Source organism: Culicoides brevitarsis, chromosome 2 (genome assembly GCF_036172545.1).
Source record: "Culicoides brevitarsis isolate CSIRO-B50_1 chromosome 2, AGI_CSIRO_Cbre_v1, whole genome shotgun sequence".
Taxonomy (NCBI): domain Eukaryota; kingdom Metazoa; phylum Arthropoda; class Insecta; order Diptera; family Ceratopogonidae; genus Culicoides; species Culicoides brevitarsis.
Genome location: NC_087086.1, coordinates 18,872,398 through 18,891,288, shown reverse-complemented (window position 1 = coordinate 18,891,288; position 18,891 = coordinate 18,872,398). Strand labels below are relative to the sequence as shown.

Here is an 18,891-nt window from a genome sequence, read left to right as displayed (position 1 = left end):
CAACTAAGTGACTGGAGTGTGTTACACATTTTTCAACTACTACTGCCTGAATACCTATATTTGTGTGTGGAAAAAGTTATTGCTCAGTAAATTGAAACTAGAGTGGTTTTAAAGATATACATTATCATTTTTTTTCTTGTGTTCGCGTATGTTCGGTGGAAATGTATGAGGAAGTAATGTGTGCGGAGACATATTTTACCGTATTTTTTTATTTTTTTGTAATCTTGTTTTTTTAGTAATTAACGCAGATGGATGGAGTTTCAATTAGTCAAATATTGATGAGGAATGTGGATTTTTAATTATTACTTTTACTTTTTTCGTTTGATTGATTTTTGATAGAATTTGATATTTTTTTTGAAAATTTGGACATTAATCAGGTTTAAAAATATATTTATATAAATTTTTAAGATTCTAAGAAATTTCTTTTTTAGGCTTAAGAAGAACGTTAGAATTCGAAAAACTTCAGCAGATCGTAAGTTTTATATCATGTTCTTAAAAATTTAAATATTTTAGGTCAAATTTACTTTTTAAGTTAAAAATTCTTTTTATAATAAAATCGCTTAAAATTAAAATTTAACACAAACATGAAAAAAATTATCATAAGTAAAAAAAATAATTTTAAAATTAAAAAAAAATAATTTTTCCTGAGGAAATTTTCCATGTTCTAAATTTTTTTAAGAGGAAATAAAAAAAATATTTTATTAAATATTGAGTAATGAATAATATTTAAAAAAAAATATTTATTAAAAATTATTAAAAATGTCCTATAAAAACTTAAAGTTAATTCATTAAAAAGCAACGTAGAAAAATTAGTTTCCAGACTCAAATTACCAGAATTTTTGATGAAGAAACGGAATTATTAAAGTCTTTTACATTTTCTTATTAAATGTCGAAGATTTTTGGATATTTCAGGAAATGTCAAATTAAGTATTGAGTCATTTTCTTGATGACAAGAAATTTTTTTATAAAAAAAAAATAATTTTTTATAAAAAAAAAATAATTTTTTAACAATGAATTTATTAAAATCATCAAAAATTTAAAACTGTTGAAAAAAAAAATAATTGTACAAACATGACCAATTATTATTTTAAAAAATTTCTTGTTTTTCCCAAAATCCTATAGACGATATTAATGATTTTATTCTTCTTCAGAAAATGTCTTACTGAGTTCATCAAAAAAATTAATTTATGAAAAGCTCAACTTTTTTCAATTAAAAATTGCATAATCCACTATCTAAAACAATTTAAAAAATTGATCACCTTCGAGGCAATTTCTCCTATTTAACCATTACTCAACAAACGCAGATTAGACAAAACCAAGTATGCAACATCAATTAACAAAAACTCGTCAATTGTTGTTCCATTTCCTCATGTTTGTCTATTTCCCCACAAATGCCATCATCAAATTCCAATTCGAAATTAATAAAACTCATCATTGTGTTGTTAATCATTTTAATTACATTCCGCTCATTTGTCATCTCGCATTGCACATAATTCATTTGTTAAATACCATTTCGCATTGATTTCGACAGCTGTGGAACGAAGAAAGATGCGATAGAGTGAAAGAAGACTGGTTACTCCACTATGTTAATTAAATAGCCTTGCACACAAAATTATGTTGATGGATTGATGATTACACGTGAGACTTATGTAATCCCGCTAGGTAATAAATAATTGTTGGTTATCAATTGTTCCAGAAAAAAAAAATGCGGATGAAATTTTTTTCTGCAGCTTCTTCAAGAAAAAAAAAGAAATCGAAAGTAATTTACGAGTAAAGACAGAACATCAAAAAAACAAGAAAAGAAAAAAAAACAATGCAAGTAAGACAAAAAGTTCAGCTTGTAACAAACAAATAATAATAAACAACTCACGAAATCAATTTCCATATTCGACGTACCGACAACATGTGAATTAAAGTCATAAAGTATAGAGTTGTGTTCGCATTACATAACAACCCACTTGCAATACAATTTTGCATGGCGCTTTAAATAACGTGAACACGCAAAAAAATAAAAACATTCGCTTCCTCTCACATACTTTTCACCGTACATCCGCGGTAAATATTTCAATGCGTCGATGAGGCTGCTTGGAATTTATTTTAATTTTTTTGTCCCTCTTCCTATTGAAAAAATTAAAAATTTGGTGAACAACAAAAAATAAAAAAGACCGGATAAAATTTTATAAATTCAAGAATTTTTTTTAAATTATTAAAAGAAAAAAATTAAAATTATTTTAAAAAATTTTTGTTTCTGATTAAAAAAATCTTAATTTTTTAAAATTATTTTCTTAAATAATTAATAATTATTTTATTTTAATTTTATTTTAATTATTCAGCAATTTATTTATTTTTTTTTAAATACCTAGTTTTGAAATTTATTTTCCAAATAATTTTTAAAAATCACTTTTATTACAATAAACTTTATTTAATTAAAACATTTAGGTATTTATTGTTTTTTTTTTTATTTTAAATAATTTAAAATTATTTAAAAATTAATTTAAAATTTTTTAAATTTAATTTTTTTTACAAAAAGTTTAAATTCGATCATTTTTAATGAAATTTTTAGTATTTGACAATAAAAGTCAATTTTTTTTAGATGTTTTTTTTTTAATTTAAATTTTACTTTAGTATTAAAAAGCAACTTTAAAATCTTAAATAAATAAAATAAAATATTTTTTTTATCCTGCCCCTTAATTCAAAAAAAAAAAAAAAAAAATCGAAGCGGCCTAAATGGTTACACAAAACGTCAAACCTACAAGCTTTTTGCGTGTGAGGTAGGTCACGTACTGATGAACCTATACCTACCGGCCCATGTGTTGCAATGCAAAAATTCCCAAAAATAAAAATAAACTGAAATTGGATTTTTTATGACGCAAAAAAATAAAAGATTTATCTTACATCCTGATCGCCATTCGTTCAAGACCGATCGCAATAACTTGTCAATAGCGATTTTTGTTTTTTGGTTTGACAAAAGACTTGAATGCTCGCCTAGACAAGACATGAAAGCAAGCACGCACATTTAACAAAATGCAATTCACTTTCATGTGCAATTTTTTTACAATTTATTACGGTACCAAGTTGAGTAAAAACGAGAGACAGACATTGAATGAATAAATTTTACTAACAAATTTCAATATAATAAACATGATGATGGAATAAAATGTAATATGCAACTAATTCATCACATGAATATCAATCAATTATTTATTATTCCGAGGCAAATGTAGTGTAATGGAAGTAAAGTAAGTGCATTATTATGGATTTTATTTTATTTTTTCTTTTACATCATTATTGCCTGTAGTGGTCGTTAAGAGAGTCAGAAGTACGTTTTATGTCTTTTAAATGTCTTTTTATGCATAAATAGACAAACTTTAAGTAATCATTTGTAAGCACCCAGTGAATCAATTGTTCAATTTGCAACTTTTTTGAATGGGTTGATCGAGTATTGTATGGGAAAAAATATTGAGGAAATTGAGGAGGTGATTAAGGAGAAATTTATTAGTGGTCACGTGAGGCAAAATCAAGGACTTTTGTGATTTTTTGATTTTTAGGGAAATTTCTGGCAAATTATTTTTATTTATTTTTACTGAATTTTTAAGAAAAATCATACAACCAAAAAATCATTTTTAAAAAAAATAAATAAATGAATTTTGATAAATAAGATAAAAAAAAATTAATTTTACCCACAGATTTTTTTTTAATTTTCAAAATCCCTAATTTTCTCCTTTACAAGTTACATAGTTTTAAATAAAAGTGACAATTTTTTTAGCAATTACGGTAACTAAATTTATAAGTAAGTTTTAACGAATTTGCGCTATTTTTAATATTTTTTCTGTTTTAATTAAAATAAAAATTGTTTAAAATTTATTTTAAAAAAAATCAATAATTTTCTTCGCAAATTAGTTTTTTTTAAATTTATTTTGAATAATTTTAAATTCGAATTTCAAAGATTAAATTAATTTATTTTAAATTTTTTAGGGTTTAACGACGGTTTTTAGATTTTTGACCTTATACATCTAAAAATTTTCATTCATTTTATTAATTATTATCTAATTTTTTAGAAAAATAGTTAAAGGAATTAATTTATGATTTTAATAAAAAAAAAAAAACAAATAAATTTTTGCTCAAAAACTAACAAAATAAAATGCAAATAAAAAATTTTAAATATTGAACTTAAAAAAAACTTTAGAAAACTTTGTTTTTACTTTTACTTTAAATTTTAAGATAAATTTTAAAAAAATAATTAAAATTTTAAAAGAATTTAAAAAAAATATTTTTAAGACAATTTTGTGACAAAAAAAAAAACAAACAAAAAAATCCACTTGTCTCATAAAGCCTAAGTGCAAAACATCAAACTTAATTAACTTCCATTTCGTTTATCAACGCTCTGCACCATTTCAACGATTTCATTGTATTTCATTTCTTTTCTTTCATTTCATTTTGTATTTATTTATGTCATTTTCAGCTTATTATAAAGTCAAACAATCGGGCTATTATTGTGTTACGACTACCGCTTAATGGTAATATTTTGTAAGAAAGGTGTCAATTCAGGTGTGAGAGAAAGAAAGACTGCTTGTCATTTATTGAGTCAGTCAAAAAGGTTTTGAGGCAAGACAATTTTTTTTTTACAAAAGTTTCTTTTTTAATTGCTTTAATTCTCACTGCAGGACCACCGATCGAGTCAAAAATTAATAAAAATCAGCTTCAATGACTTTTACTTTCTTTTGAAGGAAGGTAAATAAATCTTCGAGAAAGATTGCGTAATGCCACTGTTTGCCGCCTTTTTTGCAATTGGCTATTAGATAATAATTTTTGAACAGCTTTAAAGTTCAAAATCAAAGTCAAGGAAATTTAAATTATTTTAAATGTTTCTGTGGTTATCGAATTATCGGTTTTTTATTCGGTGCACAGGTAGATTTGATGCAAAAAAAAATTTTTTTTTGCTTATTTTTTTTATTTATTTATTTTTTTATGAGGAAATAATTTTTTTTAAATATTTTTTTAACAGTGTCTTTTTTAATTTTTTTTTTATATTTTTCGCATTTTTTCCGCACTTTTTCATTAAAATTTTATTTTTTTCACAATTTCTTTCAAATAATTTGTTAATAATTATTTAAAAAATAATTTTTTTAAGAGATGAAATTTTCCACTAACCACAATATTCCACCGGGGTTTCATGATTCCTGCCCAAGAATATTGACTCGTACTGTAAAAACTAAAACCAGAGCACTTGTAATTTTTTTGTCACACTTTTTCACATAAAAAAAAAATTTATTTAAATTTTTGCGCTTATCTTTTGAATTTTTTTCGCAGGTTATTAAAGGAGCGTGCGCATGCGAAGGAACTTAACAAGACTGACAACTCAATTGCACATCCGTTTTGCTTTTATATATCAGTTATTGTTAAAAATATGGTATTCTCCTTTGCAGCTACGAGCGTCTATCGAAGAGAGGAAATATTTCGCTCGTGTGTGTGTTTGTGTGGAGAAATACTTTTTTTATTTTTTGCAATCGACGTACGAAACGACTCCAACCCAAAAACAAACAAATATCAAAATAAGAGCAACACATTTTTCGATCGCGTCTACGATCGTCTACCGGCATCAACGACGACGACGACGACGCGCCTTGTACGCATACACGATTTGATAATAAATAGCTGTGTTTGTGTTACAATTTTACGTGCGTCGCTGCCGCCTATGTATGGGAGAAAGATACCTAAAAATGCCCCACCACCACTTTTAGGAGTCACTTTATGGCTTTTATGGGGTAAAAATTTTCCAAAAAATTAATTCTAATTTTTTTTTCATTAATAAAAGGACAAAAAATGATTTTTTTAGTTAAGTCATTAAAAAAAATCATTAAAAGTCGCTAATTTGCTTTACAAGAGCTCCAGTTCGAAAAAAATGTTACAAGCAAAGATAATTCGAAAAACGCCCCTAATGTTAATAACAATGCCCTGAAGTATGTGGAAGTAAATTTTAATCATTTTCTCCATATACGCCGCTCATAAATAATAATTGGAATCTTTCTCTCTCGCGAACTGCATTAAAAAAAGATAATTTTTTTGCATTTTTGATGGTTGTTTGCGCACATTACAAGTCCCTAATAGTATCGCGATAATAGCACCGAAAATTACGTGTTTGTGTGTGCACGCGTGCATAAATGTTGTAACACAATTTCAATGAAGCGAGTGAAATTTTTGAATAACACTTTATCGATGAACGATGATCGCGCGAGCTCGGTATTATTAAGTAATTTTCGTATTTTGTACGCGTGCGTTATCAAGAAGTTCGCATTACTTTTTAAAATGTAATAATAGTTTTTAAAATACATGTAATTGGGTTATTTATTAGAAGTTACATCATCGACGATGCGGAATGGTAATTATTTTGGAGTTGTTGTTGTTGTTTTGTATTGAGGAAGTTCAGTTTCGGGTGAATGTGCCATCCGTAACCTACATTTGGCGTGATGCGGTTGTGGATCAGCGATTATTTGTTATTAGTTTTTATAGTTTTTTGGATGAAAGTGAAATTTTTTGAAAAAAAAAATGAAAAGTGAGTGGAAAACTTTTATTATTTTTTTTTTATTAATTTTTCGTAAATCAAAGATTTTTAAAGAATTTAACATTAAGGCAATTTTTTTATTTTTTATCTATTTATCTATTTTTAATCTATTAATTTTTTTAATTTTAGTAAAATTTCTAACAAAATGGTTTCTGACGAAATTGTCATTGAATTTTAACCATTTTTGACCTTTTTTTTCTGTATTTTTTTTATATTTTTAGAGAAGTAAATTCACTCAAACTTCTAATTTTAGAACAAAAATTTATCGAAATCAAATTGAATTCAAACTAAAAATTCGAAATGAAATAAAAAGAAATAAAATAATTTTTTTAAGAGTTTTAATTCAATAGAGTATATTTTTAAAAAATATTTTAGATATTTTATTTCACCATTTAGTTATCGTAACAAAAACAAAATTTATAAATTTTCAACAAGTTTTTAAAAATTTTTAAAATGTTTCAAATTTGTCTACTTTTTATTTGAAAATTAGTGAGAACCTTTCAAAAATTACAAAACATAAGAAAAATATTCGATTTCAAACAATTTTGCATGTTTTTAAGTCAGGATAGACATTTACTTCTTTTTTAAAGGATAAAATCAAAAAAGGATCAAACGCATATTATTTTTTTCTAGAATTCTCTTCCAGAACATGAGTTTAGGAATTGCAAAAAAAAGTTCATGAACGTAAATAAATATTTTGATCATAAATAAACAATCGACTTACTTCAAATGTGTAGCAATTACTGCAAGAAACACGATTTTGTTTGTTTATCCAGTTAATAATAATTTACTTTCATACCCAAAAATGGTCATAACTAACATTAAACAAATAACTTGTCTTGTACTTTTGGCGAAACAGAAATGATACAAGAAAAACATGACTGCACCTTCCGAATCTCATAAATGTGAATTATTTCCTTTTTGAAGTTCTTTTTTGACATTTTAAATTTTTTCTAGAGCATTTTGTCTCAGACTTTTTAATTTATTTTTGAGAAAAATTGAAACAAAACGGCAAGTGAATGTTTTTTTGCCCCTTTTTAACATTAATTCAATTCATTCAAATGTCTCTGCGTTTGTCGTCGCGCACAGAAATACACGAGAAAAGCAAACTTTTACTCTCGTTTCGACTAAAAATGGCACCTAAATCCAGATTAGCTATCAATAGGCATACAAAAAGAGCGAATATGCACCGATTGTCGCACAGACATTCACACACATTTTGCACATGCCGGAAGAATAAGTATTTCGTGTCCGCAGTCCACACACTCGAATGTTGCTGTTTTTCGTCGTTGCTCCTCAGCGGTGGTGATATTTACACAAAACTGACGATATCATAAAAATTCAAATTTATTTTGCGATGCACCAAGAAAAAGCAAAAAAGAAGCAAAATTTAATTAAGTGTGGGTAGTGTTTGTGTGTGATGCTACTCGGTTACCGCCGCGGGGTAATTCGATCGGCAAAAGTTACATTTTTGCAACGAGACACGCACGCACACCAAATTTAATTGAGTCGTTGCGAGTAATTAAAAAACATGTAGCGAGCAGTGTGTAACTGTGGAAACATGATAAATGTGGGGATTTGTTACAAATATGTTAAAATCATTTAGTGTAACACGACGACGGCTGCAGAAGTAATTTATTTGGCGAGCAAATATTTTTTTATGATAGGGAAATGATATCGTTTCTAATGAAATCGAAAGTAGAAATGTTGTTTCGTGGGATCTTTTTTGTTTTTTTTTCTCTCTGTGTTAAATTGGTTCAGTGGAAATATTTAGTTCATATTTTTCCTTTGAAATATTTCAACAAAAGAAGGAGGAAAAAATTAATTTGCCAAAGACCGGTCTCGAACCGGTGACCTTTGCATCTTCAGTGCACTGCTCTCCCCCTGAGCTACTTCGGCTGGTGATTTTTTAATGAATGAATTGCATTTCGTTCAAGAGTCGCATCTTTTAATCATTTTTTTTTATGTCAAAGGTCGGTGATAATTTAAATTTGTTAATGACGTGACGAATTCTTATAGAAAAAAAAAATGTCAAAAAAATTCAAAAAGGAAATATTTCACATTTATAAAGGTTTGTTTTTCTTTAATTTCTGTTTCGCCAAAAGTACAAGACAAGTTATTTGTTTAATGTTAGTTATGACCATTTTTGGGTATGAAAGTAAATTATTATTAACTGGATAAACAAACAAAATCGTGTTTCTTGCAGTAATTGCTACACATTTGAAGTAAGTCGATTGTTTATTTATGCTTAAAATTTATTTTTATGATCATTTTTCGTTTAATTTTTTAACCAAACTCTTTTTAAAAGTTTTTGAATTTAAAAAAAAGATGATTCAATGCCTTTTTTAAATGGAATCAATTTATTTAAAGAATTTTATTATGTAAAATGTGTTCTTTTTTTACATGCTCATTAAATTTTTTTTGCAAATTTTTTTTATAAAATCATTTGAAACTTTTTTTTTACTTCAATTTAAATATTTGTTAAAAATTCCAAATAATATATGATGATTCTCTGAAATATTGATTTCTGACGATAATTTTTAGATTTTTTTCAATCAATAATTTTTTTAAAAATTTTGTAAAAAAAATTTTTTAAAAAATATTTTTATCAAACATTTTTTGGTTTGAAATTTTGAAATTTAAAATTTTTTTCAAAATGAGATAAAAGATCAAAATTTTTAAAATTTATTTTTAAAATTTTGATGCATCGATTTTACAGTTCACACAATGCCACCATCAGGGTTTACATTTAAATCTAAAATATCCTTCAAATAATGGAGACGCCTTGTATTTTTTTTCATAGTTAAATAAACATAAACAAAAGAAAAACGTTCAAATATTAAACTTTCAATATTTTTCTATCAGCTTCTATTTTATTCGATCAAATTTCCTCAACAAGTTATTACTTTATATGTCCAACAATTCCAAAACTAAACTTTTCATTCACAAACGTCTCCTCAAATCAAATAATTTCGCATCATCTATCACTCATCATATCTCTTTTCCACTTACTCGAGTTTATACAACGAGTAAAATGTAGGGAATTGATACCAATCGGAAATGCTGCATTTTTTATTTCGCACATATTTGTCATCGTGTCGTCTCTTCTCACATCTCTTCACGTTTTCTTGCTTGTTTTTTTCTGCTTTATTTTTACCCTGACTCTTAAACTTGTAATTGAAAAAAAAACCACATTGAATATCTGTACTAATAATTTACTTCCTGAAAATTCGTTGTACCATTTAAACGAGTTTCCAATTGCATTTCAAACATCATCGATCGTCGTCTTTATCACTTCTCGTCTAGCGCGCAGTTTTGTGTCTCTCGCAGTGTATCAGTAGAAAAAAACCGATAAAAACGTGATTGAGATGAACGTTTGCGGGAGACGTGATGTTGTTATGTCTTTCGAACGGAGCAAAAAAAAAGTGTAAATGCAAGTGTTGTGAATTAATTAATTTTTTTTGTTCGTTTGACATTTTATTGTTTTTATTGATTAAACACGACAAGGGAAGTTGTGAGACAAAAAAATGTTGAAATTAATCGATTTAATTTTTTTTTACGAAATTCATGAAAAAATTAGCAAGTTTTTGTTGAATAAATGAAAAAAATGTTGAACGGATTGCATACATTTTGGAGAAAAAAAATTAAAACACTCAAAATTTAATATTGAAAAAATATTTTATTTACAAGATTTTTGTTTTTGACATTTTTTCAAATGTTTCCGAAAAAATTCACGCGAGTCTATACTCTTGACTAATTGAGAGCAACTCTCTAAAAGTATAAACAATTTTTTTTAAATAATTTTGAAAATTTTTGAAAATAAAGAGAAATCAACCCTCATAATTTAGATTTTTTTTTTTGAAGAAAAAGAAGAAAATTAGCGTTCTTAATACTGTTTAGAAAATATTTTTTGTGTTAGATATTTCAGATTTTTACGAAAAAAAAGGTTAATCTACTTCTACTGTTTTTTTTCTATTATTCGAGATGGTAACTTTTTTTTTGGACAAATTTTTTCTGGTAACAAAAGACGATTTTTTAAAAATATTTACACTAATGTAGCGGTTTTTTTAAATTTTCGTCCTTATTTTGGGGTTAAAGTGCTGAAATATCTAAGAGAAATATTTACAAAAAATGAACGTTAGTTATCCTCATTCAAGATTTCCCTGCGTTGAAAGGGAAATTTAGTTGAATGACGGATTCGTGGCAATTTGGAAGTTTTTCTTTTTACTCGCTATTTCGTTTCTCATTAATTTTACGAAATTAATTAAGTTTTTTTACGGTTACGATCTACAAAATCTATCTAACTATTTACAAAATGCATGCAAGAGAGGATTTTTTGCTTAATATCCTCCATGGCCACCTCCTCCGTGATGATCATCGTGATGATCGTGGTCTTCTACCCAGATGGGTTTCCAGATTTTCTTCCACACGGGAACTTTTTCTACAAGAAAAATCATTTTTTAGAATTTTTTGGAGAAATTAATGAGGAAAAAACGAACCTTCGACCCATGCAGGGACTTTGATAGCCTTTTGATGACTTTCCCAGAACATTTTCTTCTCGGTGGCCCACTTCTTTTCCTTGACAACCTTCCAGATTTGTACTTTTTCGACCTTCCATGCTTGTTCCTTTTTCTTTACCCAGATTTGTTTCTTTTGTGTGGTCCAGTATTGAACCCATTCTTCCTTCCATTCCAATTTTTTCTCAGTGCGCCAGACTATTTTTAATGGAAATTAATAAATTTTACGTTTTTCATAAAAATTTTAAAAATTTACTTTGTTTCTTTTGTGTTTTCCACACTTTTTGCCAATAAGGCTTCCAGATCATCTTTTTGCGCCATAAATCGTGAGCAATTAAGTCGTAACCTTCGTGATCTTTTCCCAAGTGTTTTGGTCCAGGAACTCCCATTTTGACCCATTCTGGTTTCTGTAAATATAAAATTTGTTAAATTTAATTTTTTTAGTTGAAATTTGGAAATATTTACCCAGATTTGTTTGTAATCAGCGACTTTTTCTTCGACCCAGTCGGGGACTTTGACTTCTTTCCAGATTGGCTTGTTGATTTTCTTCCATTGAGCAACTTTTTCTTCTTTCCATGCGGGAAGGGTGATCTAAAAATATATTAAAATTCAATAATTTTTTTAAATTAAAAAAAATTAACGTTAAAAAATTTAATTAAAATAAAAAAATAATTAATTGAAAATATTTCTTTTAATTAAATTAAAATTTAATTATTTAAAAATATTTTTAAACAAATTTATTTTAATTTGAAATTAAGAAAAAAATAATTTTCATTCAAATTAAAAAAAAATAATTAAAATTTAAATTAAATTTAAAAAAATTAAATCAAAGATTTTTAGAAAAAAATTATTTAAAATTAAATTTTTTTCAAATAAAAAAAAAATTTAATTAAATATAAAATAAATTAATAAAATAAATTTAAATAAAAAAATTTTCTTAATTTTTTAAAGGGTTTTTTTAAAAATTTTCTCACCTCTTTCCAATAAGGCACTTTATTTTCTTTCCACTCGGGAACTTTTTTCTCAACCCACACTGGGACTTGGATGCTCTTCCAAATGGGAACCTTTTCGGTTTTCCATTCAGTCTTCCAGATTTGTTTCTTCTGTACTTTCCATTCCTTCACCCAATCCTCTTTCCAGATGAGCTTCTTCTTTGGCTCATGATGATGGTCGTCGTGACTAATGCTTTCTGGGTATCCCCCAAAGCCACCATCGGATCCTCCGAAATCTGAGCCACCGCCGAAGCCAGAATCACCTCCGTGACTGCTTGGGGGTCCGTAACTGTCGGAAATGCCGCCACCGCCGCCATGGCCTCCTCCGAAGCCACCGCCAGCATCACCTCCGAATCCGGATCCGCCAAAACCGCCTCCGCCGCTGGAAGGTCCGTAATGACCGCCGCCGCCTTGCCACTCACTTGGCGGCTCACGTTTCGGCCTAAGAACTGCTTGTAATTGTGTCGTTTGTTGCTTTTGCTGCTGCGTCGCTGCTACTTGTTGATCAGCAATCGCTGAACAACTGAAGAGGACGAGTGAAAGGGTCACCTAAAAATAAAAATTTAATTAAAAAATGTCCTTCGTGAACAATAAAAGACAAAAAATGAGAGATAAACATTGACATTCATTCAAAAAGGTGTCAATTATAACATAAAATCACATAATTTCCACCCGAAAATTGCAAAACCGCTCATTGATGACACAAAAATGCTTCTTAATTGCCCGAAAACTGAACCAAACCTGCACAAGGTCACTCTCAGCCACATTCAACATCATTTAAACCGCGGAAAAGTGCGATAAATTATATGCTTGTTCAACAAAAATTTGCAACTTTAGTCCATTTCACACACAATAGTCGCCCATTTATTCCGTTATCGCCTCTTATTAACACGAATTTGCATAAAAATGAATCGCCGTTGTAAAAAATTGAATTGCAAGAGATAATTGGTTTCCGCCTCTTTTTTTCGAGGGGCAATCATCGGTTTTATTGTCAGCTTTTTTGACGAAATCCTCGAAAAAGTGAATAATTGGATAATAAACGATGGGTGTGTGATCGCCGATTAAAGAAGACATCATCGCATTGTTTTTAAATTTTTTCTTGTTTTTTTCGAAAATAATTTATTCAACTTTGTAAAAAATGCGGTGTAATGTACCACGACAAATATGATTTATTTTTAATTGCTAATTAAATACTTCAAAGAATATTTCCGTAATTTTTGTCGTTTGTTAATTACGATTTTATGCAGATTTTTCTAGAATATTAATTTAAAGTTCTTTGTTTGAAATTTTATTAGAATTTTTTAAAAATCATAAATTCAACAAAAGACTTGAATAAACAAGTGACGAACCTGATTTCGCTTGCAAGCAAGAAAATTGCAAATCATTAACATTATTTTTCAATTGAACTTGATTGAAAACGCTAACTATGCATTAAATTCATTAGTACTAAATATCGACTAAATTGTCTGCGCAAATGAGGCATAACGAGATAAAATTGTTTAACTGAACGTGAAAAGGCAACGTCATGCGTGGGAAAATCAAGGCAAATTGATTTAATTAACTGATAAAAATTTCTTTTGGATGCAGATTAAATGATATCCGGAATTATTTTCATAGTTGGGATAAAGTTTCATTAAGCTGAAAAATGAAAATTTAATTTTTCTTTTAAATTTATTTTTTTTAATTTTAGTAAAATTAGTTTTTTTTTTAATTTTAATTAAATTAATTTTTTTTAAATTATATTTTTAATAAAAATTTTTAATTAAATAAAATTTTTTAATATTTTATCTCTAACAAATTTAATTTTTTTCAATATTATTTTTTTGATAATTTTTCATGAACAGCAATTTTTCTTTTGAAAAATTTTAAAACAGAAATTTGAAATTTAAAATTTTTTTGAGCATCCTGCAAAATTCTACAAAATCGACTTACTATGCTTTTTATATTTCTAAATTTAATTTTTAGTTCATAAATAATTTAATTACTCAACTTCTTTTATTTTTTTATCGAATTTAATTTTTTCACAGTAAAATAAAAAAATATAACTCAATTTAAAAAATTCAGTACAAATATTAAAAATAGTTCAAAATTAGTAAGTAACATATTTAGGTATAAAAGTTACGAGTTTTAAGACTCAAAATTTAAATTTCTCAATTTATCCCAATTTTTTTCAAATAAATGCATTCAAAACCTCAAAAATCGTCATCCAAGGGCAAAATAATTTTTTTTTTATCAACAAAAAATCATCAAAATTTTTTTATATCATTTTAAATCTCAATAATTAATTGCTGCATCTCGATCTTTCTCACCGACCGCTTTTATCTTCATCTCTCCTTTAAATTACCTGCAAGTCGTAAATAATTCAAAAAAATGCTAAACACTCGGTACTACTGGTTTCCTATACTATTTCACATTTTTTTCTTTTCATTCAAGCATTTTACGCGTATTTATTATTTTTTTTTATATTTCATTCAAAGCTCGTAAGAGAGAAGAAAAAAATATGTGAATGAGATATTCAAATTAGCATATTATTGACATACGCGGTATAGACGCGCGCCGTTCGCAGACATTGCATAAGGGTTAATTAACTTTGAAAAATTCATGCGTAAATAAATAAAAATAAAAAATTCGTGAAGTTCAATGTCGACTGCGTCACTTCGACAAAAATTCGCCCTTTTTAAATTTTTGAGGCAATTTCATAATAATGGAAAGGAAGGAATGCGTCGCAACATTAAACATAGCCCAAGATGAAAGTACTTTCGAGTGATTTTGCTTCGTTTAATTAAAAAAGATCGTTGGTTAGTTTCGTTATTTAAGTATCGGTTACTTTGCAATAGTTTGCGTCCCATTATAATTTCATGGTTTTTTGGACTGGTTTTTCCGTTTTTTTTTTTATTTTAATGCGATTAAAAAAAAAAAGTGGAGTAAATTTTGTGTGTGCAGATCAGTGGAGTGTCACACAAACAATCTCATCATTAAAATTAATTGTGAAAAAGCGTGAATCTTTCTTTTATTTTTTTATGGTTTTTTGCATGGAAAGATCTTGAATGGCAAAAGATGAGATTTTTTCAAGACAAATACTTATTATTGTTAACTTTCTTAAGATTTAATTTGAATATTTATAATTTAATTTATAAAATAATTTAAACCGGCTTGAATTTTAATTTTTGTTCTCTTTGGGTAATTTTGGTTAAAAACTAATCGAAAATAAATAAAATTTGATCAAAAATTAATTTACAATCAAATTTAATAAAAATTTTTTTTTTTTTTGATATTTAAAACCAAAATTAATTTTTTAAATGTGATAAAATGAAATTTATTGTTTTTTTATGTTTCAAAATGATTTTTTTTTCAATTTCGCATTTTATTATTGGTTTTCAGCAAAGATATAAATTTATTGGAAACTTAACGATTTTAATTTAAAAAAAAAATACAAGATTAACTTGGGATTTTTTTCTTTATTTTTAATAAAATATCATAAAAATCATTTTTTAAAAATTTAGTAAAAATTTAAATAAATATTTTTTGAAAAACTTTACAAATTTTGTTATTTTTTTTAGAAATTTAAGAGAAATTTATATAAAAAATTTTATCAAAATTTAATTTTGTAAAAATTAATCCCATAAAAATTTTACTTCTTTCATGGATTTTTACCCAAAAAAATCGAACTTTAAAGAACATTCGATAAAAAAAAATTTCCGATCATTTTTTGGCATGCATCGTCAGTTACATGCAATTACATCAAAATTAACATACAATAAATATTTTGCATGCAACGATCTTCTTTTCAATAGATTTACACTTTTTTCCGTTTTGCTTTAAAATTTATTATTTTTTCCCTCTTTTTGCTGTTTCTTAGCATTCCAAACCTCATTTTTTTGCACATTATTAAACAAACATTAAAATTTATTCTTCCTCTGTTTCTTCCATTATTTTTCATTCAAATTTACGATACGACGTGGTTTCTCTATTTTTTTTCTTATTTATTACGTTACGTGCGTTATTTAGCCAGAGAACACGAAGACAATCATCATTACGAAGATGAACGCTAAATATCTCACGAGATGTTCTTATTTCCGTTTCATTTCACTTTCGTTTATTATATTAGATAATAAAGTCACGTTTTATATTTTTCTTTAAATATTTTTCTCTCATTTTTTGTGGGTTTTGAACACTTTTAAAGTCCTTTTAGATTTTTTTAAATTTTTTTTAATAAAATAATTTTTTTAAACTAACCAAATACTTGAGTGACCGTCTCATTTTTTGAAACTTTATCTCTTGTGTCGTAAAATAATATTTTTTTGACACGTTGTGACCGCGCTGGTCCTTTGCACTATACTGTTCACTTTTCTAGGAAGATAAACTATTTTATACCATCCAATGTGCGCCCTATGTGCCTCGTCGTCGCGTACAAAATAAACACAAAATACAAAATATCCGAAAAAATCAACAACAACAACAACAATGCCAAATGAATGAACTCGAGTTGGGCTTTTTTCGTCTCTCTCTTTGTACGCGACGGCGCGTATGTAAAATGAGCTTTGCTGCAGCAGCAACAGGTCGTACTCGCATGCAAATGCCTCCGTACCGCATTTTATCCCCCACTGTTTACAATGGAACCGTACACCACCGCCGTTGTCGTGCCAAAAGTCGAAAGGTAAAACACTCAAAAATTATGCTGCGTCTTGCATGAAGCATGTCGACAAGTGTACGAGCCACGTACATGCAACGAAACGAACGAAAAGTGCAATTCCGAGAGAGATGGTTTTTCTTCTCGTGTGGTGTATGTGCCGTAACAATTATACTATTATTATTACATCGCGCCAAAAATGTGTAGATAGTCGTGCAAAGAAGCAGAAGAAGAAGAAGACGAAAGAAACACAACAACAATAAGAAGTTAAATGAATTAAAATAATTATCAAGCATTTTACTTTCCGTTTCATTTTGAGCGAAAATATACGAGAGCTTTTATTCCACACTGTGCTGTAAGTAGATTAAACGTAATATTAAACAATGGGCAAGTAACACTTTTGCTGCGGTAATAGTACTGAGAAACTGTTATTTAATATTTTGTGATACTTTTTGGACGTTGTTTGTTTTTATTTTTTCAGCATGAATTTCATAATTAACGGCATGAAAAAATGCGGCGAAAGAATGTCCTTGGTGGTTTGAAGGTACTTTCAGTTTTTTCATGTCAACATGTCAATTTAATATCGGCAGAAATTTGTGAAAGGAATTCTTGAAAATTGTTTTTTTCGGAAATGAATAATTAAGTTTTTGAGTAAAATTTTATAAAAACAAAAATAATTTTATCGATGTTTTTGGATATTTGAGGCTTATAAATTAATTTTTCTATAATTGTTTAATTAAAATTTATTAAATTTAACTACAAAATTAAATAAAATTCAAAATTAAAAAAAGTCAACCAAAAATACAGAATTCATAATTTTAAATGGTTTTTAGCCAATTTTTCAAAAAATTAATTTTCTATAATTTTTTTATGGCTCTTCTTTTAATTCTCTAAATTAGAATTTTAAATTGCTTAAAGTTAGATTTAAAAAAAAAATTGTTTAAAATTCAAAAAATAATCAAAAATTCAAATTAATTGAATTAAAGTAAATTGTAGAAAAATTCACAATAAGTATTTATGTTGGGTTTACCTAATATTTCTAAGTAGTTTTAGCAAAAAAAAAATGTTTTTATTTTAGCAAATTATTCTCAACAAAACCCTATTTTTAATAATATTTTCTTTTTAATTTTATATTTTTTGGATTATGATAATTTAATTATTTTACCAATTCTTCATTTTTTAGCTCACATTTCTCGCCGTTTCGTTCTATTTCCCAAAACTTCATTAATAGCATAATTATCGAAATTTCTCATAAAGTTTATTGAACCAAAGAGTTTCATAACATTTAAAAAGCCTTTCCAGCCTTCATGGTGCTGCATTCCAATCATTCAAGTTGGTTTGAATTATTTTATTCACTGATTGAGAACGATTTTTGAAGGACTTTTTGATTAAAATAAATTAATTTCTTTTAAAAAACAACTTTCAAAAATTGCCAAAAACTGAAAAATTAAAAATAAATTAATTTCCATCAAAAAATATAAATAAACAAATAAAATTCCCATGATAAAATTCATTTCTTAAATTAACTCTTCTTAAAAAAAATTAAAAACAACTTCTATCATCAAATTAACAATTTTTTCCATTAACCCCCCTTCATCACATCTAAAAATGGCAAAATTAACAACAACAACAACAACAACAACTTGCAAAAACAAGCAGATACTTATCAAAAATATCATTTGCAACGTTATGCGATCATCATTACAATAAAATACATCCGTAAATACGTTATACAAGAAACAACGAGCGAGAGAGAGAAAAACACATCAAAAAGTTAGTACCGTCTGCTACTAGCCACTACCGTCAATAACAATAATAAATGCAATTGAAAGCAAGTAACAACCAGATGTTAGTGTTAAATGCATTCGGTATTGTCACATTATTGCGTCGAAAGGAATCGCAAGTGTTTATCTATTTAATTCATCGTGTCCATCTTTTGACACACATTCAAACATCAACAACGACAAAAAATAATAATGTCATCAGAAAGTCGGCTTACCTCTCATTACAGGCATTATTATTTAATTTCGTGTGTGTCGACTTTAAGTAGTTTATGACACTTTTCGATAAAAGGCACAACAAAAAAAAATTGCCATCAGTTGTCCATCCGTTCACATAATTTAAATGTTGCGTTACGCAACCTTTTTCTGCTTAAAATTTATCAATGTAGTAATAACAGAGACGCGATAA

At 27.1% G+C, this 18,891-nt stretch overlaps 1 protein-coding gene and 1 non-coding gene across 2 annotated transcripts; both read right to left on the bottom strand.

The window, feature by feature from the left end:
• Positions 1-8,389: 8,389 nt before the first annotated feature.
• Positions 8,390-8,461, bottom strand: Trnaf-gaa (transfer RNA phenylalanine (anticodon GAA)). The gene has a single exon. It is a non-coding gene; the product is annotated as a tRNA-Phe (tRNA).
• Positions 8,462-10,902: 2,441 nt separating this feature from the next.
• LOC134828661 (uncharacterized) lies at positions 10,903-12,845 on the bottom strand. Its single transcript, XM_063841643.1, is given in 6 exon segments — positions 10,903-11,003; positions 11,062-11,321; positions 11,323-11,486; positions 11,545-11,670; positions 12,054-12,620; positions 12,813-12,845. Coding segments are annotated over 6 exon segments (1,251 nt in total).
• Between the last annotated feature and the right edge of the window lie 6,046 nt (positions 12,846-18,891).